This window comes from Condylura cristata, unplaced genomic scaffold (genome assembly GCF_000260355.1).
Source record: "Condylura cristata isolate star-nosed mole 26May11 unplaced genomic scaffold, ConCri1.0 scaffold00015, whole genome shotgun sequence".
NCBI lineage: Eukaryota > Metazoa > Chordata > Mammalia > Eulipotyphla > Talpidae > Condylura > Condylura cristata.
In genome coordinates, this window is record NW_004567116.1 from 41,882,427 (window position 1) to 41,909,093 (window position 26,667).

Sequence of the window (26,667 nt, forward strand, 5' to 3'; positions counted from 1 at the left end):
CTGCGGCGCGAGGTGCTGCGCACAGTGTGCGAGCGCCCGGGGCCCGCCGCCTGCGCGCAGGTGGCTCGTCTTCTGGCGCGACATCCGCGCTGCGTGCCGGACGGCCCGCACCGCCTGCTCTTCTGCCAGCAGCTGGTGCGCTGCCTCGGCCGCTTCCGCTGCCCCGCAGAGGGGGACGAGGGCGCCGTCGAGTTCCTGGAGCAGGCCCAGCAGGTGAGCGCGCTCCTGGCGCAGCTGTGGCGGTCGCAGCCGGCCACCATCCTGCCGTGTCTCAAGGAGCTGTTCGCGGTCATCTCCGGCACAGGTGCGTGCGCCTCGGGGCTGGGCGGGGACTCGTGCACGACTGGTGTTGTGCACACACCCCAGCAGGTGGTGGTTTTGCGCTCATTCTGCTTGGCGCGCCCACGTGCAAGGGGCTGATTTCATTTGGTGAGCAAGCCTCTGCTTCTTACTGGGGAGCCTGCTCCGTGACGGGTGCTGGGCACACAGGATGGGGCCCTATGGTCTGTCGCGGGAGGATGCAAGTGGATCATTCTGGTTAGAAAGGACAGGGAGTGCTGAAAGCAACCACAAGAAGGGGGGAGTCCTCATGCCTCTGGGTTAGGTGTGTTTAATAGAATTGATGCCTTTTGAGGCGAGTCTGAGAGCTGGGTAGCAGGGTTGAGCTGTGGGCAGCCCTGTGGGAGGGTCTGGAGATGCCATGGAGCCTATAGGAGCCAACTCCGAAATGTCAGTTTTGGCCCTCCATTGACAACTGGAATTTGGACTATATTATGAACTACTGGAATTTGGACTATATTATGAACTACTGAAAAAAGGTCTGTGCCTTCTTTGATTCTTGGGCTGTTCAGGTGAAAGGAAGGGAATGCACCTGGCAGGAAGAGCCACGTTTTGATAACTAAATATTCTTTCTCACCTCTAGGCCTTTGTCCATGTGGTTCTACCTGGAATGTCTTCCCTTCCCCCAAGTCCACGTAGCTCTCCTACCGGTTCTTGTGAGCTCCAATGTTACCCTTCCAGTGACCCTTTTCTGTCCACACAGTTGGGGGTCAGTACTTTTCTCTGGACCCAGAGCTGGGCCCAAAGTGGTTACAGTGGTTTGCCCAGTGGATGAGTTAATAGAGGCTGCGATGCCGTAGGAAGCTAGGAGGTGGCCCTTATGTGCTCTGTACAGAGCCCTAGTCTGGTTCCTAGGCAGCTCGAGGGTCTGGAGTGGTGGGGGAGGTGAGGACCCCTTCTCCCCTGCTAAGCTCAGTCCAGCCCCCTGTTCCAGAAGAGGAGCCGCCGTCTAGTGCCCTGGCCAGTGTGGTGCAGCACCTCCCATTGGAGCTCATGGATGGTGTTGTCAGGAACCTCAGTAATGATGACAGTGTGACGGATGCCCAGATGTTGACCGCCATCAGCAGGTGGGTTGAAGATAGGGTGTCATCAGGTCTCTTTTCCACTGGTTGCTGGGTCGATTTAATGTTCCAGGGCTCAGACCCTCATGCTTGTTCATTCTTTCTTGAGCCCCGCTCTGTGCCTGAGCTCTTGATGGGAGACACTGCTTGGTCCCAATAATGCTCTTAGGCTGGGTACCAGCCGTGTGATGCTGGATAGGTCATTGAACTATCTAAGCCTTAATTTCCCTCTTTATTAATGGAGGTAATTAAGAGGTTGTCGGGCCTTCAAGGGCTGGTGTCAGGTGAAAGTACTTTACAAAGTGCTGTTTGAGTTGGGCAAGTATAATAAACAGTTTTGGGGTAGCTTCAGCTCACAGAACTCTTGCACCTCCCCCACCTCATTTGAATACCAACACACTTATGGTCTAGCCAGCCTGCCCACGTAGTGATGCCTGCAGGCCTTTGTCTATGCCAACTCCATCAGGTAAAATGCCTGAGTGCAAAACTTTTGCACTTTTGCACCTTTTGCCTGTGTAACTTTGGGCAATTTACTCAACTTCTGTAGACTTTAGCTTCTTGTAGGGTAAGTAAGTAAATCGTGCTTTTGACACAACTAGCCTCTGTGGCTATCACCTGCGGCCTTGACCTGTTGATGCAGAAGGTGCTTGGGAGTGTGGGGCCTGGGGCACGGGTGTCTGATTGTGGACACCTGGAGTGTGGTGCGGACATGCGCAATTGTGCACACCTGAGCTAGAGTTAGGCAGCGTCGTTCAGACAGGAGGGCTACAAGAGGACCAGCAGTGTCACTGCAGAAGAGGTGAGACCAGAAGAGGATGCACGGGAGAGGATGCCAGAGAGAGCCCAGAAAAAGCACAGGATTTGCTGGGGCCTGGGATGGGGTGCTTGCAGCCTCCCAGCTCCTGCCTGCGGGGGTGGGTGGTGGTGGTACTGTTCCCTCTCTCCCCAGTCTCCTCTTCCTGTCCTCCTGCCTTGCCAGCCTGCAGGCTGCCATTATACTTCTTCATTTATAAAATGTAGTATGATTGGACCCACCTTAGAGGGTTATTGCAAGGATTAAATTAGATGAGAATTTGTGTAAAGTGCCTAGAAGCTATTATTACTGCAATTACTATTTTTTCTCTTGCTATTATTACTGCAATTACTATTTTTTTTTCTTACTGTTCTACCCCCCTTTGGCACAGTCTACTGAATATAAAAATCATGATAGTACTGATGATGTCCTGAGTCCATGCTATGTGGCAGCTTCCCGCCCAGTTGGCACAGGCTTTATGCTGTGGAGGTCAGATGTGTTACTGCATATAAAATAAATAGTGAATACTATATAACTGTTAACCATTAAAATCTCTTTTAATCCATGCACCACCTTGGTACTACCCCCATTTTACAAAGGAAGAAACAGGTTTTGCCGCTCCAGCCCACCTGTGACTATGCAGGTGCCTCTCTCTCTCCTTTTCCTACTAAAGTAGTCCTTTTAAAATGTAAAGAAAGAAAAGAAAAATAGGCTAGAGAGAGTTATAAGATTTGTTTCAAGCCACAAGCAAGGGTTTGCTGGAGCTAGAGCTTCAGGAAGAGGGCAGCCCTCTTCCTGCTGTTGGACCCACTGCAGGGGTGAGGCTTGGGGTGCTGATAGGGCCTGGCTCCCTTCCTGGTGCCTGCTGATAGGGCCTGGTTCCGGACCGGGGGCCTCAGGCTCTGCCAGGTGCCTATTCTGAGCTATTTGTGGTTCCTAGAGATGTCTTGTTCATCCCATGGAGCCTACCCTGTACAGGTGCAATCCGTGTGGGGCTTCACTTTGCCATTTGGCCCTCCCTGCCATCCCCTGAGCAGGATGACCGACTGGGTGTCCTGGCCCCTGGGGAAGAACATTGACAAGTGGATCATCGCACTGCTGAAGGGCCTGGCTGCTGTTAAGAAGTTCAGCATCTTGATCGAGGTTTCACTGGCCAAAATTGAAAAGGTTGGTGGCCCCTGTGCTCCCCCAGCTTTTGACCTCTCTTGCTGGTCTCCTTCCAGGGCCAGTGCAGGTGTGGGATGCAGAGCATTGGGTGCCCACCCAAGTTCACTGCCACCTGGGATGGTTCACTACCCTCTCTGTGCTCCCTCCATTTCTCCTTGCTCATTCAGGCATGTGTGTCTGTCACCCGGGTTTGTCCATCCATCTGATGAGTCTGCTGTCTGTTTCACCATCTGTCTCTCCACTCAGGACCTCTGCTTTTCTGTAGGGGGCTACTGCTTCAACCTTGTGTCTCTGATGACTCCCTCAGGCCTGTGGGTACATGCAGCCTCAGGTGGCCCAGGCCTGGGGGGCTCCTGACTTAGGAACTCTCTTCCAGGTTTTCTCCAAGCTTCTGTATCCCATTGTCCGAGGGGCCGCCTTGTCTGTCCTCAAGTACATGCTCCTAACCTTCCAACACTCGCACGAGGCCTTCCACCTGGTAAGGGTCCCTGCTTGCTGTCCAGGGGATGAGCAACCCTGTTAACCCCACTGGTTTGTCTGGACACAGACATGCTGGCTTTGTGGGTAGGAGGTTGGGTTTTATCCCTGAGACCATGACACCCTGATTGTCGGAACTAGAAGAGATGCGAGACCCCATTTTACAGACAGGAGGCAGGCCTGAGAATTGGTGTCCATACTAAAGTGACTGCCCTAGGGTGATGACAGCTGCGGTTCCTTGGGCTACTGGCTGTGTGTCAGTACAGTGCTAAAGATGGTACATATGGCCCTCCCTGGTGGCGCAGCGGGTTAAAGCACTGCACTGAGAAGCTAAAGCCACTTCCGCATGAGTTCGATTCCCGCCTGCCCCGGAGGTGACCACATGGCGTGGCAGACCTCTCCTGACCCGCCCGCTGCTCCCCTCAGCAGTGTACTTCGTCGATCTGCCTGTTCTGCTCCCTGCTCTGTCTCTGGTGAAGCCTCTCACCGCCCCTGAGCCTCTGGCCTGTACCCCAGTTCTGTATGCACAAATAAATAAATCTTTAAAAAAAAAAAAATTTAAAAAAAAAAAAAAAAGATGGTACATATGTGCATTCACTTCATCTCTGGAATAGGCTCGAGAAGGAGGTTCTATATTTTCTCCATTATTTAGCTAGGACACTGCAGTTTAGGGAGGGCAAGTCACTTGTACCCTTATCAGTTGTGTTTGAGACAAGGAAGATTCTAGCCAAATTGACCTGACTCCTGGTCCTTTCTGACCACCAGAACCCAGGTGGCCTGTTCTGTCTTCTGGGCACCCCCCTTGGGAAGGGATGAACCCCGGGGGACTTCCTCTCTCTGCCTGACTTCCCTGGCAGCCTAGATGCTGATGGGCAGAAGTTTCATGCTTCCCAATTTGCTGCAGTGGGAAAAACATAGAACCAGGGAGTGGGGTACTAGGGGGTTGAGTCCCAGCTCCCATTTGCTGGATGGTGACCTTGGACCAAGTGTTAGTCTCTCAGAGTCTGGAACAGGGGCCAACCTCTAGGATAGTAGGAGAGGATTAGAAGAGGTGAAATTGTTGAGAGCCTGCCACAGTCTAGGATATGAGTCCTATTTCTTTCCATTTTTCTCTTGGAATCTTTTAGTTCCAGTCTGTTGCCTAGGATATGAGTCTTATTTCTTTCCATTTTTCTCTTGGAATCTTTTAGTTCCAGTTCTGTCGCCTGTCTGGCCCTGGGGTGTTGTGGTAGAGCACCCCACGGGGCTGAAAGTTAAACCTTTGTAGCACAGAGGAAGAAACAACTTCTGTCCTAACCTGGGTGAAATTCTTGGAAAATTAATGTAGCCTAACTTCAACTTCTTTATCTATAAAATTGCTGCCACATAAAGTCATTGTGAAGTGCTTGACACATAAATGCTTGAAGAACAGTGGCGTTTGCCCGTAGAGGCTGTCTCTTCTTGTCTTCAGGCTGTCCACCAGCTGGTCACTGTCACCTCTGGGTAGGAGAGAGCCCTGGCCACTCAGGCCCTCAGGCTGCTTGGACAGGTTCTTTCACCAAGATCTAGCAGCTGCATCTCTGGTGCAACTGTGAGGAGGTCATTGTGTATCTCATTTTGTAGATGAAAAGATCAAGGCCAGGGGCTTGAAGCTCACATATCTTGTAAAATGAGTCAGTGGACTGCAGAAGTCAGATCCCACTGTCGGGGGCCTGGGAGGAGGACAGTGGTCAGGTCACAAACCTCCTGTTTCAGGCACACTGGTTATCTGCAGTGCCAACATGATCCCACATCTCCGGTAGGTCAGCTGGTACTGGGCCTAACTCTGCTTTGTTCTCACAGCTCCTCCCTCACATCCCCACAATGGTGGCCTCTCTGCTCAAGGAGGATTCGAACTCAGGGACCAGCTGCCTGGAGCAGCTGGCAGAGCTGGTCCACTGCATGGTGTTCCGGTTCCCAGGCTTTCCGGACCTGTATGAGCCAGTCATGGAAGCTATAAAGGTGAGTCACAGTCCCCGCTGCTTCCTCACTCTGCTGTGACAAGGCCATATTCCAGATTGGTGGCAGCCTGTCCTCAGTTGGTTGTCTCTCTTCAACTCTCCCTACCTATCCTATGCTTTAGGTACACTAAGCCACCTGCCATTCCCATGAGTGCCGCCCTGGTGATTGCTCTGAGCCTTTGCATATCCCCTTCTTTTGATTGTAAACCCTTCTCTTGTTTTGCCTGGGTACCTCCTACGTGTCCTTTAATGCTTTAATGTATAAGTTAACTTCCCTCAGGAAACCTTCCCTGACATCAGTCCCCACTCCCCAGCCTCTTCCAGCTTGAAGCAATCCTTTTCTCACACGTTCCTCTGTCAGACGCTGTCATTGCCTGTGTGTCTGTGTCTCCCTGCTTTCTCCCCCCAGACAGTGAACATTCTAGAGCAGGGATTGTTTACTATTGTTAACATAACTTTACTGATGTCCTTTTCAGTGCTAGGCCCAGGCTGGGAACTCAGGACACAGGTATGGGGCAGATAGGGTCTCCTCCATTGAGGAGTTTGCAGCCCAGTGGGGTGACAGACTTGCATGCATGTATGTAAGTAACTAGTCAAAGTGACCTATAAAATGCCTAAAGGGTGGGTCTGGGAGTAGTGAGCAACCAGAGGAAGGAAGGGTCTCCAGCTTCAGGAGACTACAAAGGGCTTTTGAGCTGGGCTCACTGGGCCGCTAGGATAATAACTAACTAACACTTGTATACAGTGCCACACTTGACGGCGCTTCTGAATGTATTTGTCTTCTGATGTACTCATGAAACCTGTAATTTCACTGTCATAATTGGGGAAAAGGAGACTTGGAGAGATTTGGTGTCTTGGGCAGAGTCATAGAGGTAGTGAGAGTCATGCAGGGTGCTGGGTGCTGAGCCCTTTCTTGCTGCCTGAGACAGAGGGCAGGCCCACAGTAGGGAGCCCTAGGGAGGTGGCAGCCTTTTCAGGACTTCCTGTTGGGTTTCCATTTCTGTACCGTGGCAGAGAGAAATCTTGAAAAGTGTCCCACTACAAAACACCTAGAAATGCTTGTTAAAATATAACAAGCTGTTTTTTTTTTTTTTTTAAGATTTTTATTTTACATACAGAGTTGGGGTACAGGCCAGAGGTGCAGGGACAGTGAGAAGCTTTACCAGAGACAGAGTGGGGAGCAGAACAGGCAGATTGATGGAAATACACTGCTGAAGGGAGCAGCGGGGAGACAGGAGAGGTCTGCCACGCCATGTGGGTCACCTCTCGGGGCCGGTATCGAACCCATGCTGAAGTGGCTTTAACTTCTTAGTCTGTGCTTCAACCCGCTGTGCCACCAGAGAGGGCCCACAAATGACTTAAGTACATAGCTGAGTTTGCAAGAAAGTAAGGGGGGTGCTCAGAGGCCTAAAATGAAGAGAAAACTGAATTCCAGAATGGGAAGTGAGAGATGATGCTTTTTTTGTCATGGGGTGGAGAAGGGGGTAGGTGAGATGGCTAACCTGTCACCCAGGGGCTGGGGTTGGTGGGTACAGGAGGCTCTAGAGTCTTACCTGTGGGGAGTTAGCACTAAGCAGCAAATTAAAGCTCTGCTGTTAGCAAACGAGTCATCTAGAAAAATATACACACGTGGTATTTTTTACCACATGTAAGTAGACATCAAGGAAGCTTTTCTGGCTTGACTTGGCTCTGGATTGGGAAGATTTGTAATTAGTGGCCTGTCTCATAAATGTATAGGGGTTCAAATTCATAATCATTTTAGTAGATGCTAAACTAAAGTAGTACTATACCTTGACTACTGAAGTGTTTTCTAGTAGAAACAAATGAAACTGTTTTCAAGCCCTAGAGATAAAATTATGCTTGAGATGAGTTTACAATCCAAAAAATTACAAAACACACATGGGAACCTTCCACTGTGAGTAGTGTTGATTGATACAACAAAAAAAAACCTCTGAAATTTAGTTGGCTCTTGTTGGTTTTCCAGATTCACATGAGTTTCTTGTTGGAGCTAATCTTGCTAGGACATGAACTCCCTCTCACTAGAGGTGTAGAGGGGCAGAGGAGAAAGGGTTTCTCTTGCTGGAAGTGACTGTTATTATTTTCTGCTAGACTGTGAGCTTCTGTTGTCATTTTGATTGCTGTGCCCACTCAGTGTTTCAATGAGTGAACAAATGTGACCATAGTGTGAAGAATGTCATCGTGGAGATGTGAACAGAGGAGGGAGTCAGGCCCATTGGGCACTGAGGGCCATCTGTGCTGAGTGAGGGTAGGGCTCTGCTACCAGGGGTTTTGGCCTAATCCATGGAACAAGGTGGGTCCAGACACCTGTACTAGTAGGTGTAAGACACGTATAGATTGTGTGGGCTCCCAGCTTGAAGATCCTGCAAAGCTATCTACAGAGGGGCCTATAGTCAGGCCTTGAGGGATGGGACTGACAGGAGAGGCCACTTCACAAAACTTTGGGGGGAAGGAAAAGGATGGGGCTGTACTAGCCCAGTTTGGCAATAATGTTGGTGGATGGAAGGGAGGTGAGAAAGATCAGCAGAACAGAGTCTTGAACACCAGGCTGAGCAATTCTGCTTAACCCATAGAGCTGGGCTTCTCAGTCATCAGTGCAGGCAGCTTATTCCAAGTCACCTAAAGCAAGTGCAGTTTCTCTACACTCATTTTCTTTTAAGAATCAAATATATACTTCATAATTATGAGCAGTTGCTTTAATATACTTTTCTTCCTTGAATATCAGCAATACGTTCCAGAAGGAGGAACTTGTCCTCTGGCCTTGTCCTGTGGTACAAGCCTGTTTGAGAGACAAAGCAGCAAATAATTCATAGGTTTTTACAGTTTATGAAATTGTTTCACCTGTGTTCTGTGAGTATGTAGTTCTTTGTATCTGTGTCCTTTCATAAATTCTGGAAAGTTCTCTTACGCCATTGTGTTAGGTGATAAATGTTTTTCTGTAAGCTGTGGTCCTTGCTGTGAAGCCATTGTAAAATTTTCAATAACAGGAGCTTTTAGAGGTATTTGGAAATTTTGTTTTATTTTCTTACACAAACAGAATTGCCTTCTTTGGGGGAACTAGTATTTGATGTTTGTTTGTTTGTTTTTTTCCCATTATGGGTATTTTTGCATCACCTGTGTGTGTGCATGTGTGGAGTTCTTGGTCTTTTTGTCACTATTGTTCATGTTGTATGTGTGAGGCTGGGTAGGGGCTTAGCAGGAAGAATAAAGAAGTGATTGAGAAAACACTAAGCCATTAATCACCTTACCTTTGGCAGCCCCTGCATTAAAAAAAAAAAAAAGTATCCATGAGAAATGACTAATCTGATAGGTAATGAGTGAGCAGAAGTGTTAAGTGAGACCTTGGGCCAGATCTGCAGTGGCAAAGAATGTGCGCTGGGGAAACCTGTGGTTTTTTTTTTTTTTAAAGATTTATTTATGCGCATAAGAGCTGGGGCGTAGGCCAGAGGTACAGGATATGAGATCTCACCAGAGACAGAGTGGGGAGCAGAATAGGCAGGTGGACTGAAATACGCTGCTGAGGGGAGCAGTGGACAGGTCAGGAGAGGTCTGCTGTGCCATGTGGGTCAGCTTCCTGGCTAGGAATCGCTATGCTGCAGTGGCTGTGGAAAGCTTCATAGTGCTGCATCTTTAACCTCTGTGCCACCAGGGAGGCTATTGTGTTTTTTTTTTTTTTTTCTAGAGCCTTGGATAAATCTATTGACTGTGCTCAGGGCCTGGCAAAAAGAACAGGGTGAGAGAAAAACTGTTAAGATGATCGCTTAAGTCTAAATAACGGCATTATGCTTAGATGTTTTCCTTCAAAATGGACAGTTGTTAGAACCAGGCCTAGATAATATTTTAAGTGCAGCTGTTTAATGTGGAAAGGATAATGAGTGGGGAAGCGCTCCGGGAAATCTCCCACTAGCCTGACTATAGGGTCAAGTTCCAGGGGCAGACTAGTTTTAAAAAGTTGGTTCTGCAAGCCTAAACGGAGAAGATGAAAATGGGAGCATCTTTGTACAGGGAACTTTGACAGTATAGTGCACACTGGTAGAGGTAGGAGTATCCTCACCTGACTGATGAGAAAACTGAGGTCTAGGGAAGATGACTGAGTCAGAGAGGCTTCATGGACCACAGCCAGGAAGCTGGTGTGGCTGGGAGTCAGTAAAGGGCTGAGATTCTGTCTGCTGACGTGGCTGGTGAGCCAGTGTGATCATTGCTGAGTCTGTCACACTCTGTATTTCCCTAGGAACATAACAACAGCTGTATTCCTGGGAAATTCTTTTCTCTTAGTTTCTTCATTTATAAAGTGAGGATTTTACCACCTTAAGGCAATTGTGTTATAAAGATCATGTAGAAGGTCCTTGGGTCAAGATGAGAGCTTACAGTAAGTTTAGCATCAAGGGATTGACTACACACACATCGAGAACATTTGTGGGTGGTGTGCTTGGGAGGGTGTGGGGCAGGCTTCCCAGAGGAGGTGATATTTTTAGAGCTGGCCCTGGTGTCTACCATCTTGCTGGATTTTTCCCTTTTCAGGACCTCCATGTTCCCAATGAGGACCGCATCAAACAGCTGCTGGGGCAGGATGCCTGGACTTCACAGAAGAGTGAACTGGCTGGTTTCTATCCCCGACTCATGGCCAAGTCAGACACCGGGAAGATTGGTTTAATCAATCTGGGCAACACGTGCTATGTGAATAGCATCCTTCAGGCCTTATTTATGGCTTCTGAGTATGTGCAACTTTCTAATTCCTTATCTGCCTCTGCTTCTTTCCTTTGGGCTCCCTAGTGTGTGGGGTTGGGGTGAAGTTCAGAGAGGGTGGGTCCTGCACTACACTGTTGCGTAGTTCCCTGAGGTCTGTGGGTATATGACAGGCAGATGAGTTGCCCCAGGGGGTCCAGGCTGTTGCCAAGACAGGAGGTCTAGACTAGATGGGAGCTTGAGATGGAACTTCAGAGATTGGGCTTCAGAGGAAGGGGATTTGTGTTGGTTTGGTTGACATTGCTGCCTTTTCTTCCCCCTGGAGGTAGATTGCGTCCTCCAGGGTTGAACACCCACTGACCCTAATATTAGAGCCCCCCTAAAGTCATTTTTTGCCACTGACTGTCCAACTTATGACTTACTTAAGTCACTCAGGGTTTTAGCCACAAAAGTAGACATCTTTAAAAAAAAGCCTTTTAACTGTGATAAAATAGATAAAACACAATACTTTGCTGTCTTAACTGTTTTGAGCATACAGTTCATTGGTATTCGCGTGTTCACATTGCCATCACCCCGGTCTGCCCACATAACCTTTTAAATCTCACAACTGAAACTTTATATCTATTAAGCAGTTGCTTTCCATATTTCCATTCTTCCTCCTCCCCGGCCCCTCCGCTCTACTTTCTGTCTTATGATTTTGAACTAAGTACTTTATGTAAGTAGAATCTTACAGTGTTTGTCTTTTTACAACTGGCTGATTATTTTTTCATGACTGACATATTAGAAAATGCCCTCAAGATTCAGCCATGCTGTATCACATTGTAGAATTTTGTTCCTTTTTTTTTTTTAAAGATTCATTTATTTGTGCATACAGACTGGGGTATAGGCCAGAGGTGCAGGAGTGGTGAGAGGATTCACAGAGTGGGGAACAGAACAGGCAGACTGTTGAAGGACACTGCTGAGGGGAGCGGCGGGCAGGTCAGGAGAGGTCTGCCGCAGCCATGTGGTCACCTCCAGGGCAGGTGCGGATCAAACTCATGCAGATGTGGCTTTAGCTTCTTAGTGCTCTGCTTTAACCTGCTGCACCACCAGGGAGGGCCAGAATTTTGTTCCTTTTTAAAGACTGAATGTTGTATATCACACATTGCTTAATGACTAGGATATATTCTGAGAAATAATTGTACAAACCTAGATGAGATCGCCTACTCCATACCTAGGTGATAGGAGTATAGTCTGTTGGAACCACTGTCTCATACACTGTCAAGTGTTGGTCAGAATGTCGTTAAGCAACACATGCCTATATACCACATTTTGTTTATCCATTCATCAGTTGATGGACGTTTAGGTTGCTTTATTTTAGCTATGAATAATGCTGGTATGAAGGTGACTATACCTTTTTGATCCCACTTTTATTCTTTATATAGGTATATAAAATTGCTGGGTCATATGGTAATTCCATACGGGTTTCCAAGGTGGTCATACCAGTTTACATCCCCACCAGCAGGGCATAAGAGTACCTTTTCCTCCACATCCCTACCAATATTTATTATTTCTGTCCTTTTGTTAATAGCAATTCTGACAGGTGTGAGGTGGAAATCTCATTGTGGTTTTGATTTTAATTGTCTTGGGAATTACAGAAGTTGAATACCTTTTCACATACCTGTTGTTCATCTGTATGCCTTCTCAGATTCTCTACCCATTGCTCTTACTTTAATTTTTTTTTGTAACAGTTGTAAAAAATCTTTATGTATTTTGGATATTAACTCCATATCAGATGTGTGTGTGTGCAGATATGTGTGTATGATTTTCAGTACATATAATATATTGAAAAGATATAAATATTTTTAAATGTATTTTAAAAATATATTTCTCCCACTCTTCCTTTTTTTTTTCATTTTGTTTCTCCAGTTGTATATAAGCTTTTTAGTTTGATATAACCCCACTTGTTTATTTTTGTTTTTCTTGCCTTTGCTTGCCAAAAAATTATTGGCAAGACTATATCAAAGAACTTTATATTTTCTTCTAGAAGTTTGGTTGTTTCAGGTCAAGTCTTTTACTCATTTGAAGTTGATTTTGTATATGGCCCAGTTTATTTCTTTTGCATGTGGCTGTCCAGTTTTCCCAGTACCATTTATTGAAGAGATTGTCCTTTTCCCAGTGTGTATTCTCAACTCACTTGTTTATAATTAACTGACCCATGTATGTGTGGGTTTATTTTTGTACTCTGTTCTATTCCATTCCATTGATGTGTGAGTTTGTTTTTTTATGCCAGTTCTGTGCTGTTTTGATAATTATAGCTTTTTAATATAATTTGACATTAGGAAGCCTGTGCTTCCAGGTTTCTTCTTCTTTCTCAAGATTGTTGTGACTCGAGGTCTTTTGTGAGTCACACTAAAGTAGAATTTTTTTTTTCCCCTCTGAAAATGTCCTAGGAATTTTGATCAGAGGTTACAGCAAATCTATAGATTGTTCTTGGTAGTATGAGTATTTCAACAATATTCTTTCAATCCGTATGTATCATCTATCTTTCCGTTTGTGTTTTCTTCAACTTCTTTCACCAATATGTTACAGTTTTCATTGAACAGGCCTTTTACCTCTTTGGGTAAATATATTTCTAGCTATTACATTCTTTTTGATGTAATTGTACATAGGACTGTTTTCTTTATTCATATTGCTGATAATTCATTGTTAGTGGATAGAAATGCCAGAGTTTAATATTAATTTTTGTATTCTGCAACTTGACTGGATTCTCATATTCTAACAGTATTTTGGTAGTCTGTAGATTTTTGTACATGTTATGTCTGCAGCAAATAGGAACATTTTTGCTTTTTTCCAAACTGGGAGCCTTTTTTTTTTTTTTTTTTTTAATATTTACTTTTGCATGGACGAACTGGGGCAAGGCCAGAGGTGCCATGGGTGAGAGGATTCACCAGAGACAGAGTGGGGAACAAAACAGGCAGATGTACTGAAATACACTGCTGAGGGGAGTAGCAGGCAAAACAGGAGCGATCTGCTATGCTGTGTGGGTCACCTCCCGGCTGGGGATTGGACTTAGGCCCTCCCTAAGAACTTGGGCCTTCATGGTAGCAGCAACGACATTTAACCCCTAGGCCACCAAGGAGGCCCCTGGAAGCTCTTTCTTGTTTTTGGCCTCATTTCTCTGGCCATGGTATTAAGTAGTATGTTCAACAAAAGTGACAAGAGTATACATTCTTCATTTTGTTCTTTTCATATATTGTGATCTATAGGAAATACATACAATGTATTCCTGGTGTATATGTGTGTGTGTGTATGTGTATGACCTTTTAGGTGACCAAAATGTATTCCTCAGATGTATTGAGTTTTATTTAGTTCTTGGTTCACAGTTCCCAAAATCCCTGGAATTTCTTAAGTTTTGAGAGTTTGGAATTTCTTGTTTTGAGTATATAGTGTGAATGATAGACTATTTTGAAAAGCACTTAAATATGAGGACTGGTTGCTAGTGGAACTAACCAAGTAATTGGAGGGTGGAACTTCTAGTTGTACCTCCTTGACCTTCAGTGAGGAGAGAGCTAGAGATTTGAGTTTAGCTGCCAATAGCCAATGTTTAATTAATTATGCCTAAGTAATGAAGCCTCCATAAAAATCCAAAAGGAGGGTCCTCAGAGAGTTTCTGGATTGGTGAACACAGTGGAGGTTTGGGGAGAATGGCATATCTGGAAAGGGCTTAGAAACTCTATGCCAAAAAAAAAAAAAAAAAGAAAGAAAGAAAGAAAGAAAGAACTCCATTCCCTTTCCTTATACCTTGTCTTAATGTATCCTTTCCACCTGGCTGTTCTTGAGTAATATCCTTTATACTAAATTGGTGATCTAGTAAACAAATGAAGTTTCTGAGTTCACCATTATAGCAAAATAATTTAATCTGAGGAGGGGATTTTGGGAACTTCTAATTTATTGTCAGTGAGAAGCACAGTTAGCAATCTGGGCTTGCAACTAGCATCATATGATCTTGGGAGACTGAGTTCTTCACATGTAGAATCTGATACCAGATTTCTCCACACAGAAAATGTCAGCATTTAATCGAATTTTGGGACCCCCACTGGTATCCAAGAATTGCTTGTGGATTGCACACACTGCATTTCTGTTCAGGAGAGCATTTCTGTCCAGGAGAGCTAAGCAGTGACCTTAGAAGAAAAGCTTTCAGCATTTCACTATTGGGATGATGTTAGCTATTGTCTTGTTACAGACATGGCATTACTGTGTTCAGGTACACTCTCTATATAAATCTAATTCATTGAGCATTTTAATCATAAATTGTGAATTTGTTGAATTTTCTGAATCTATTTAGATGGTCATATTATTTGTATCCTTTATTTATTTTTTAACATGGTGAGTCGTATTGATTTATTTGTGGATGTTGAACCATTCTTGCATCCTGTTGTATGTTTATCATGGCACAGTTTATATTTTCCTAAAAAAGATTTATTTATTTATGCATACAAGAGTGGAGATGTAGGCTGGAGATGTGGGAGAGGTGAGAAGATTCACCAGAACAGGCAGATTCACTGAAATGCACTGCTGAGGGGAGCAGAGGGTGAAACAGGAGAGGTCTGCTGTGCCATGTGGGTCAGCTCCCTGGCTGGCTGGGAATGAACTTATGCTGCTGTGGCTGGCAACGGCTTGATAGCACTGCCTTTAACCCCTGTGCCACCAGGAGGCCCCAGAGTTTACATCTTCTTATCTTGTGTATCCTTTAACTATTGAACTTATATTTTGTATTGTTACATTGTTTACTACTTTTGTCTTTTATCTGGCACACTACTTTCATAAGTGATTACCACCTTCTACAGCATTAGATTAGCCTATTACCTATTTTTACCTGTGATAAATTTATACCTTCTTATGTTTTCCTGTTACTTTCTATAACCCTTTCTTCTTAAACAGTCCCTTCAACATTTCTTGTAATACTCATCTAGTGGTGATGAATTCCTTTAATTTTTATTTGTGTGGAACACTTTTTCAATGCTAAATGACAGCTTGACAGCTTTTTTATTTAAAAGATTTCTTTATGCATATAGAACTGGGGTACAGGCCAGAGGTGCAGGTGCGGTGAAAGCATTCACCAGAGACAGAGTGGGGAGCAGAACAGGCAGATGTACGAAATACACTGCTGAGGGGAGCAGTAGGGAGACAGGAGAGGTCTACTGTGCCATGTGGGTCACCTCCCTGGCTAGGGATTGAACTCATGCTGAAGCAGCTGTGGTTTTGCAGTGTTCTGCTTTAAGCTTTGTGCCACCAGGGAGGACCCTCTAAATAACAACTTTGCTGGATAAAAATATTCTTGGCAGTTTTTTTCTTCTTTCAGTACTTTGAATAAATATTATACTAGTCCCATCAGCCTACAAAGAAAAAAAAAAAACTTCTGTAGAGAAATCTGCAGATGTTCTTATGGGAATTCCCTTCTATGTAACAAGTTGCTCTACTGATAATTATAATTTGTCTTAGTTGTATGTTGTTGTATTTTTCGTACTTGGAACTCTGAACTTTTTGAATTTGACTGTTTTTAATGCTCACATTGAGGAAATTTTCATCAGCTACTTTTCTGCCCTTCTCTCTCCTCCCTGTGAAGTTGACTGTTCATTCGATGTTGTGTCATAGTCTTTCATTCTTTTTCATTCTTTTTGATGCTTTGATTGGACCCCACTGTTTTCAGTTAGTTGGCTGATCTTTTCTTCTGCATCATTTAGTGTGATAAGCAACCATCTCTATTGTATTTCATTCAGTTTTTTTTTCAGCTTTGTTAATTATATTTACTACATCTGCTGAAATTCACATTTTGCTCATGTATTCTTCTGATCTCAATGAGCAGCTTCATGGCTGTTTTTAATTTTATCAGGTAAATCACTTATTTCTGTTTCTTTAAATTTTTTTCTTAGGCTTTATTTTATCCATTCATTTGGAATATATTCTATTCATTCCCTTGATTTTTTTTTTTTGTTTCTGTGTATTAAATAAAACAGCCACCTCTTCTAATCTTGAAGGAGTTACCTTGTATCTTGTATAGATGAACCCTGTTTATCTTTCAGACTTTTGTGATTGTCCAAGTAGCCTACTTTGTTCTTAGTGACTTCTAATAGTTGAGAGTATGCCGCCGTCTGTTAGTGTTCCGAAGGGAGCGTTTCAGTGAGCACTTAGCTGCTGACTGTTTGGAAGCGAAGCCCTTAGAAAGCAGCTTTTATAGTATATAAAACTTAAGGGGAATGTGAAGGGTTGTGCATTTATGTTTACACTGAGCCTGGGGTGGGGTGGGGTAGCTAGAGATAGACTGTTCATTTGTCTTCTACAATTCTGTTGATTCCATAAAAATAAGCCGTGTTGAACACCAGAGCCAGTGTTTGTGTCCTCTGGGGAACAGCCACAGAAGCCATGGGCCCAGGTCTGAACACAAGCTCCTTTCACAGAGACTCCAGTGAGCTTGTGTGGGGCAGAGGAGGAGCTGTCTGCCAGTCCGCCAGTGTCTGAAGAGGACTGCAGTTAGCCCATTCACGTGTGTTTTATTAGAAGTCTTTCCCTCAGGCTGCAGTTCTAAAGATAAACTAATAAGCTCCTTTCATGTAAGACTAGACATCTGTCTGCTGCCTCTGCAGTGTTCCTTTGGGGATAGCTGGTTAAGATCTCTTTCTCTTTCCGAGTCCTTTGGGACTGTGAATGTGAGCCCTGCTTGCTACCAGAGCCAGGAATTCTAGGGTTGTTCCTGAGTGGCAGCTAAAAAGCAAGGGTTCCAGAGGTGCCTAAATGCCAAGTGATCTGGGGTGAGGCAGAGGGAGAATGTGAAGATAGCTCTGTCAACCTCACCTGTCCTTGGAGATCATTTTAGTAGACGCTTTAGCTATGTTAAATCAGAGGGAGTTACCTTGTGTCTTGTATAGATGAACCTTGTTCAACCCTGCCCTAGCTGCTCTGCAGGCTGAAACTTTTTTTTTTTTTTAAGATTTATTTATTTGTTCATTCAGAACTGGGGTACAGGCCAGAGGCTCAGGGGCTGCGAGAGGCTTCACCAGAGACAGAGCGGGGAGCAGAACAGGCAGATCGACGAAGTACACTGCTGAGGGGAGCAGCGGGCGGGTCAGGAGAGGTCTGCCACGCCATGTGGTCACCTCCGGAGCAGGCGGGAATCGAACTCATGCGGAAGCGGCTTTAGCTTCTCAGTGCTGTGCTTTAACCCGCTGCGCCACCAGGGAGGGCCTAGGCTGAAACTTTTAAGATGAAAAGATAGGCCTCTTTTATGGAAGATGGGACATAATTCAGTGGGTTACCTCTGCACTGGGAAGTTAGTCATGGTGAATCTGCACAAGTCCTTTAAGAACTTCTCTATTGACCTTTGAGTGCCATGGATGCAAGCCCTACTGACTTTCAAAAGCAGATTTTTGGGTATCCTATTTCAAGTGCAGGTTTTAAAATTTGGGTTTCAAACTTTGCTTCTCAAGAAGGTGGGCATTGTGAGTTCCCTCCTGATTATGGATTGCTGCACTGGGTTTATGGTAACATTGTGTGTTTCAGGCTCTCTTGTCATTTTGATGTGTTCCCTCCCCACTCCCCCAGTTGTGTAGAGTTACTCTATTCTTGAGTTTCTTTCAGAAGTGATTGTTCTGTATGTAGCTGAACATTTGTTTGTCCATAGGAGGAGGTGGGTTCTGAGTATTTCTACAACACCATTTTCAACTGTATCCCTGTATAGTCTCTTTTGAGGCACAAAATGTTTAATTTTCATGATATTGTTTGCTATTTTTTCTTCTGTTGTCTGTGTGTGTGATGTCACATGCAAGACATCATGACCAAATCCAGTGTTAGGAAGCCCTTTTTTTTTCTTTAAGAGTCTTTTGTTTTAGATGGTACAGTTAAATTTTTGATACATTTCAAGTTGAGGTGAGGTTTGACTTCATCCTTCTGTATGTGGATATCTAGTTTTCTGAGCACCATTTGTTGAAAAGATCCATCATTCTTCATTTACTGGTCTTGGCACCCTTGTCAAAAGTAATGTGACTGTATATGAAAGGGTTTGTTTTGGGGTTTGTAATCTATTCCATTGTCCTATATATCGAATATTATGCTGATACCACCCTGTTTTGATTACATTAACTTTGTAATATGTTTTGAAATCAGGAAATTTGAATACTCCCATTTTGTTTTCAAAAAATTTTTGGTTGTTTGGGCCCTCTTGAACTCTCGTGAATTTTACTTTGATATAGATTGCACTGAATTTGTAGCTTACTTTGAGTAATATTGACATTTTGCTGATTTTTATCATATTTCTTCCAAGCTATGATCATAAGATGTTTCAATTTATGTCTTCTTTATTTCTTTTCTCAATATTTTATAGCCGTCATTGTATTAATCTGTTTCATTCTTTATACTTTTGTAAGTGATGTTTAATTTCCTTTTCTTGTTTATTGTTATTGCATAGAAAGACAATTGATTTTTGTCAATTTTGTATCCTGCTGTTTTGATGAATTAATATTGTAGGTTTACAGCTTTTATGTGGAATCTTTAGATTATTCTATATTTAAGAACATATTAGTTGCAAGCATAATTTTACTTTTTCTTTCATGGATCACTTACTTGTTTCATCTAATTGCTTTGGGTAGGACTTTTGGAATTTTATAGAGTAGAATGGTGAAAGCAGGCATCTTTGTTTTGTTCCTGACTTGAGAGGAAAGACTTTCAGTTTTTCACCCATTAGCATTAATGTTCACTGTGTTTTTCATATGTGCTTTTTATTCCGTGGAGGTGGTTTCTTTCTCTTCCCATTTTGTGGAGTGCTTTTATCATGAAAGGCTGTTGAATTTTTTCAAATACTTTTTCTGCATCAATTTTTTTTCTTTTTTAAATCTTCACTTTATTGATGTGTTGTATCACATTAATTGATTTTTTATATGTTGGACTGTCTTTGCATTCCAGGGAGAAATCCCACTTGATTGTGGTATTTAATTCTTTCAATATACTGCTCAATTCTGTTTGCAAGTATTTTGTTAAGGATTTCCACATCAGTGTTACTAAAGAATATTGATCTGTATTTCCCTTGTAGTCCTTGGTACCAGGATTATGCAGGACTTATAGAATGAAATAAACCATAATCCCCCTCTTCAATTTTTTTTGGAAATATTAGAGAAATCATTAGGCTTGCTAATGGTTCTTTAAATGTTTAATAGAATTCATCAGAGTAGTCATAAGTTACGGGGTTTTTCTTTTTTGGAAGATTTTTGATTACTGGGTCTATAGTCCAGCTATTTATAACTCCATTCAAATTGTCCATTTTGTTGTGCTTTCGTTTTGGTAGGTTTTCTGTTTCTCAGAATTTGTCAGTTTCACCTAGGTTATTCAGTTGTGACTATTCTTGGTACTTTTAAAATCTTTTTATTTCTATTGATTTGGTGGTAAGTCCTCACTTTTATTTCTTATTTCAGTAAATTTGAGTTTTTTATCTTGTAGGTCAGCCAGAGATTTGTCGGTTTTATTGGTCTTTTGATGCGCTTATTTGGTATCAGTATATCTTTGGTGAAGTGTTGCACATTTTAAAATTGGGTTGTTTATTATTGTTGAGTATTAGGATTTTTAAAATATATTTTGGATAACATTCCTTTATGAGATGTTTCTTTAGAAAATATTTTCTTGCAGTCTGTGACAAGTCTTGTTATTCTCTTCATACTCTTGTGTGTTTGCAGAGAATTAATTTTAATGAAGACCAGCTTATCAGTTATTTTTTCTCATGGATTGTATCTTGATGTTGTATCTAAAAAATCTTTAACATATCTAAGAACATCTTCCCTGTATTACTACCATTTGCCCTAGGAGTGTTATACTTTTTTGTTTTGCATGTAGGTCTGTAATCCATTCTGAGTTAATCTTTGCAAAGAATGTCAGTTTTGTGACCGGGTTCATGCTTTGGCATGTCCATTTGTCCCAGCACCGTTGTTGGCCAGTTGTCCTTGCTTCATTGTGTTGCTTTCGTTTCTTTGTGAAAGATTAGTTGACTGTCTAAGTGGGGGTCTGTTTCTCAGCTCTCTGTTCTGTTCCATTGATTTAATCAACTAGTTTTTTCACCAGTATCACACTTGGGCATCGTTTTAAAAAGTTGTGGTGAAAGTCAGCTTCGATTCTGCCTTATGACATGTCCTGAAGTGAGTGTCTTTTGAGTTTTGTATCTAATAGATAGCAGTTGTTGCTGGCAGCTGAACTTTCTGGGTGCTGCTGCTTGTGCCTGTTGCAAAACTGGTTTCATTTCTTTATTTTTTATATTTCCATCCTGCAGCAGATTATTTACACTTGTAAAATACAGTAACATGACTTTCCAGAAAAACAATCATGTGCTTGTTTCGCCGTAACTGGGCAGGTTTCTAAATGCCCACCTGGTTTTGGGCCTTGTCTTGTTGCAGGCTGACTTGAGTCGACCACCTTGTGGCAGTGTCGCTCTCTATGGAGGCTGCAAGTTGGGCAAAGACTGATGTCTTTGCCCAGAATGTTTTGTGAAGCAGGAGCTAAGCTGGGGCCTAGAAGTGAGCTTGTTCTATCAGGAGGGGCTACTTCTTGTCACCCCAGGGTTGGGCTTCTGTCACTGGGAGCCAGTCGGCCCTCACAGTACCGTCTTCTTTAGCATGTTCCTCGCTGTGACCCTTGCTTCCCTCATTCGAAGGTAGAGGAACAACTCGAGGTAGTCTGACAGGCAGGTGGCCTCAGAAGGGGCTATACGAGCAGAGTTGGAGGGCTAAGGTCAAGCCTTCTCCTGGGGGAGCAGGGAGTGAGTAGCTAGGGTTGATATTGAGCAGTTTGCCGTTTCAACTCTGGGACCATATGATACTCGAATCTTTGCTTCATAGACTGGAGAGCTGGAAGGAGCTGCAGGGTCACCTCATGGCTGCGTTGTTAGCCTGCTGCTCTTTCCCAGATCCTGACCTCTGACCCATGTGTGCTCGAAGTGTTCGGCTTTAGCTAGGAGACTGGGTTGCCTGTGGTGTGGGTGAAGCAGGGCCCCTTTGGTGCCCCTGGCTTACCCTGGGTGCTCCTGCTTTGTTTTGAAGCTTCAGACACTGTGTGCTCCGTTTGACTGAGAACAACTCACAGCCCTTGATGACTAAGCTGCAGTGGCTTTTTGCCTTCCTGGAGCATAGCCAGGTGAGTGCAGAGGGTGCTCTACCTAGACACCTTTTCCCCAGGACTTGCCTCCAGCTGCTGCAAGCCCCTACTTCCTGTTTTAAGCTGTTGAGCCCCAGTCTGGGGTTGGTATGGGTTCCTGGCCAAAACCCGTGGAGCTGACTCAGTGTCCCTATTGGGCAGCAAAGGGAGTGCCTCCTTGAGTATCCTGACGCCTCCTCATCTGTGCTGTTGCCATCAGTAATTCAGTCCATTGCACTAGGTGTTGCTCTGTCTGCTGTGGTTTTTGAACCTCAGGTGCCCTGAGGGCTGTGTTTTGTCTACTGTCTGCCCGCATAGAACCTAAATCCCTTGGCCAATTATTCTGCAAGGTTCTGTGTGGGGGTATAGACATCAGTAAGCAACAGTGCTGCCCTCAGGAAGCGCATTGTCTATTGGCAAGATGGACCTGTGGGTAACCACTATAGTGCTTGAACAGAGGGGAATGCAGATTGCTCTGGGCATGCAGGGGAAGGGGACATTAGGAAGTGTCATGGAATAGTGACATTGCATCAGAGGCTTGGAACTCCATGTTAAGCTTTTGATAGGGGAGAAGAGTGTTTGCAGAGGGAATGGCAATGAACAAAGGCCTGGGGAAGACAGTATGAGGTATGCGGGGAAGAGCAGATTCCTGGGGCTTGTATGTTTCCATGACCCTAATCAAGCACAGGCTGTGGACCTGCTGGGACAGGATGGGCTGAGTCAGGAATAGTGAGAAAGGGGAGGACTTTGGTGAGGAGACTGGGAATCTGGGACACGGCTGCCAGGAAGACGCTCAGGTGCACACATCGGCCCTGACTACGCCTTTTGCCTGCCTTGGTCTAGCGGCCTGCCATTTCTCCAGAGAACTTCCTCTCTGCATCCTGGACACCCTGGTTCAGCCCTGGCACCCAGCAGGACTGCTCGGAGTACCTTAAGTACCTGCTGGATCGGTAAGGGAGCCAGCTCTGGTTTAGGTGGAGGCTCCGGGCTGTGTGTCTTCCGTGCTACAAGACTGGAATGCTGCATTGCACATGTGGGCTTGAGTGTAGGGGCAGGCTGCGCGTGAGGTGATGCCTGACCTGCGCCCAGGGAAGGGCACGTGTGCATGTGCATGCAGTGCTGGGTGAACCTCAAGTGCCCTGATGACTGTGTTTTGTCTACTGTCTGCCCGCATAGAACCTAAATCCCTTGGCCAATTATTCTGCAAGGTTCTGTGTGGGGGTATAGACATCAGTAAGCAACAGTGCTGCCCTCGGGAAGCGCATCGTCTTTTGGCAAGTGCACGCGCGTTTCCTCGTGGCTTGGGGGGACATGTGGACATAGGTGCATGTGGCTCGTCTCTGTGCAGCGGGTTTGGGTGCCAGTCTGCAGGTGGTGGTGTAGTGCGTGTGCCTGGTGCCAACTGAGTGAAGGATATGCATGAACCAGGCCAGAGCCCTGGCAGTGGGTCTCTGCATATGAAGGCCCTGTGCTCCCGCTCCAGGCTGCATGAGGAGGAGAAGACGGGGACCAGGATCTGCCAGAAGCTCAAGCAGTCCAGCTTGCCCTCCCCGCCCGAGGAGCCCCTTTGCCCAAGGTCAACCTCTGTGGAGAAGATGTTCGGAGGCAAGATCGTGACTCGGATATGCTGTCTCCGATGCCTCAATGTCTCCTCCAGGGAGGAGGACTTCACAGACCTCTCACTTGCCTTCCCCCCACCTGAGCGCTGTCGCCGCCGCCGCCTGGGCTCAGTGATGCTCCCTCCAGAGGAGGTGGCGTCTCCAGAGCCCCAGCCACCACCCCGAGCCCAGGCGCCAAGCAGGGCAGGTCCTCAGAGGCAGAGAAAACACTGCATCACAGGGGATACCCCGCCCTCTGTCCTGGACATTGAAGCCCTGGGCCCCCAGGGACCTGGGGCAGGGAGCAGTCTGGAGGGGCAGAGGGAGGAGGAAGCAGAGGAGGAGCGAGTGGAGGGAGAAGTACAAGAGGAGGAGGAGAAAAGGACCAGAGAGGAGGAAGAGAAAGAGAAGGAGGTGGAGGAGGAGAAGGAGGCCAAGGATGGGAAGGAGGAAGGGGACAGTCTGGGGCCAGGGACCCGCAGGGCTGCTGCCCCTTCTGGGGAACAGCTGTGCGGCCCCGAGGGCTCCCGTTCTGTTCTGGACCTGGTCAACTACTTCCTGTCCCCCGAGAGGTTGACGGCAGAGAACCGCTACTACTGCGAGCCCTGTGCGTCGCTGCAGGATGCTGAGAAGGCGGTGGAGCTGAGCCAGGGGCCGCGCTACCTCATCCTGACGCTGCTCCGCTTCTCCTTCGACCTGCGCACCATGCGGCGCCGCAAGATCCTGGATGACGTCTCCATCCCGCTGCTGCTCCGCCTGCCGCTGGCTGGAGGCCAGGGCCAGGCCTATGACCTGTGCAGTGTGGTGGTGCACTCCGGAGTGTCCTCGGAGAGCGGCCATTACTACTGCTACGCCCGTGAGGGTGCTGCTCGCGCCGCTGCGGCCGCTGCTGATCGGCCGGAGCCTGAAAACCAGTGGTACCTGTTCAACGACACCCGAGTGTCCTTCTCCTCCTTTGAGTCGGTCAGCAATGTCACCTCCTTCTTCCCTAAGGACACAGCCTACGTGCTCTTTTACAGGCAGCGGCCCAGGGAGGGGGCTGAGGCTGAGCCAGGCTCCCCCAGGGTCCGGGCAGAGCCCACCCTCCACAAAGACTTGATGGAAGCCATCTCCAAAGACAACATCCTTTACCTGCAGGTGAGCAGACCCGTGGGACCTCCGACCTGGGAGGAGGCTCATCCCCACGCGGCTTGGATGGTTGCTGATGATCTCTGAGTCCTTCCTGTCTGTTCTTCCATTGCTTTCACTGGGAGTGTATCAGTGGCCCAGACAGACACGGGGGAGAAGGACACACGTCACTGACAGTCGAGGGTGCTCACTTTAGGCTGTGCAGGTGGAGGCAGGGCAGTGGGGAGGGAGTAGAAGGCCAGCCGCACCTCAGCAGGAACAGCTTTCTGACAGGCAGGGGCTGGGCCTAACGTCCAAGAGGCTACGGGCTGATGGACAGCACCCACAAGCCTTGGGAAAGGACCCTGAAGTGTGGTGGGACCCTCAAATTCTGTGGACCTCCTTCTCTTCTGTGCCACCTCAGGCCCTTGTCAGCTAGCCACCGTCTAGTATGGATAAGTTCATTTCTCCAAGGGGCTGGGAGTTTTTGTTTTTTTTTTAAAGATTGATTGATTTATGCATACAGGGCTGGGGTACAGGCCACAGGTGCAGGGGGTGAGAGGATTCACCAGAGACAGAGTGGGGAGCAGAACAGGCAGAGCTACTGAAATACACTACTGAGGGGAGCAGCGGGCGGTCAGGAGAGGTCTGCCATTGCACCTTGTGGGTCACCTCTGGGGCCAGGGACCGAACTCATGCTGAAGTAGCTTTAGCTTCTTTGTGTTGCACTCTAACTCACTGCGCCAGCAGGCCCAGGCTGGGAGTTTTTATCCAGAGGGGGAGAACTGCTTTTGAAGCCTAGGTCTAGACTGACCCTCCTACTGAGTTGGGACGCCACTAGCCAGAGGGGGAGCTGTGGTTCCTCTGTGCCTGGACTGAGGGGCTGAGGAGAAACTGAAGTGTGGCACTGTGGGGCGGCAGGGAGGAAGGGAGAACTCCCACTTCATTGCTCCAATTTTAAATTTCCTCCCCACCCCTACCCCTCTTCCAGGAGCAGGAGAAGGAGGCACGAAGCAGGGCCGCCTACATCTCCACACTCCCCTCGTCTCCTCACTGGGGGAGGGGCTTTGATGAAGACAAGGATGAGGATGAAGGCTCTCCGGGGGGCTGCAACCCTGCAGGTGGTAATGGTGGTGACTTCCACAGACTGGTCTTCTGAGGGGTATCCTCCCCAACCTGCTCCCATCTGTGGGGAGGCCTTGCCCCCTTCCTTCTGGGAGCTGGGTGGGGGCCAGGCTCCGAGAAGTGGTCTGCTGGTTGGGGTCTGAGGAAACAGTGGTGGCAGCCCAGTCCTGAAGGCGGGCCCCTCCAAAGGCAAGAAAGGTGGAGCGGGAGCTTCTGGGAGAGCGGTCTTCAACCTGACGGGGCCACAGAGACTCAGATGTGGAGGTGAGACCTGAGTTCCTTGCACGGGCCTTGGGCCTGGCTCTGGGATTGGCCCCGTCAAGATTATGCACCCAAGTGTCCTGGTTAACTTGAAGCAGCCAAAGTGGACACGCTTGGGGCTCTGTCCCCTGACCCCAACAGGTTACACTGGAGTATTGATCTGCTCAGAACCCATGAGGGTTGACGTGTACCGCTCTAGTGTTTCGCCATCAAGTAGCATTTCCTTCCAGCTCCTTGCAGACAATCCTACTGCTCTATAGCATAAATGGCAGAGCAGGACCCTAGTCCTTGCACAAAAGGGGGCTGTGTGTCACCTCTAGCTTCCTCCTCATTTCTCTTAAGGGTTTCAGGGGCAATGCGTGTGGTGCCTTTTGTGGGTACTGCAGCATTTGACCTCTTGAGATGAATGTAGGACAGGAGCAGTGTGGCAGAGGTTAGAGATTCAGAGACAAAGAATCTCGTCTGGTCTCTTCCCCCCACACCAAGCGACAGTGGGAGATGCGTAGCCCCTAGTCCCTCCCCCACCCCCAGCCTGCCTCAGTGCCTGAGATGCCACCATTTGTACCCACTTCTGGTTAAGGTAGAGGGGCCTTATTTTTCTGCAGATGTTTCTCATGAAGCCATTGTCTGTGCTGAGGGAAGCTGCTGGCTCAGCTCCTCAGCAGTGGGTCTTCAGAGCAGTGGCCTGGGGGGAGCAGATACTGACCTCGCGCCCTGACACTGCTGTAGCCCCTTCCAAATGGAGCGTGCCAGGGTCTCGTACAGGAATAAATATAGTTCTTGGAAGCCTTTAAAGATGTCATTCTTCCCCGCCTCAGGGGCTGTGATGTCCGTGTCACCCTTGATGTCTTACTGCATTTGGGGAATGAGGAGATGCCCCCTGACCCCACTGACTTGTGCTCTACACC

At 46.5% G+C, this 26,667-nt stretch overlaps 1 protein-coding gene and 1 pseudogene across 2 annotated transcripts; both read left to right on the forward strand.

Moving 5' to 3' along the window:
* LOC105853660 overlaps nucleotides 1-420 on the forward strand; it is a 7,314-nt pseudogene extending 6,894 nt beyond the window's left edge.
* On the forward strand, nucleotides 316-26,545 carry USP35 (ubiquitin specific peptidase 35). 2 transcript variants are annotated; one of them, XM_012725359.1, is made up of 10 exons: nucleotides 316-1,048; nucleotides 1,274-1,406; nucleotides 3,231-3,360; nucleotides 3,737-3,838; nucleotides 5,659-5,817; nucleotides 10,356-10,549; nucleotides 21,575-21,668; nucleotides 22,512-22,618; nucleotides 23,152-24,403; nucleotides 25,365-26,545. In XM_012725359.1, exons 2-10 carry the CDS (start codon nucleotides 1,333-1,335, stop codon nucleotides 25,530-25,532), a joined length of 2,280 nt encoding a protein of 759 aa, XP_012580813.1. In that variant the 5' UTR covers nucleotides 316-1,048; nucleotides 1,274-1,332; the 3' UTR covers nucleotides 25,533-26,545. The 2 variants fall into 2 exon arrangements, with proteins under 2 accessions (XP_012580813.1, XP_012580812.1); XM_012725358.1 differs by having other exon boundaries at nucleotides 316-1,406.
* Nucleotides 26,546-26,667: the final 122 nt, after the last annotated feature.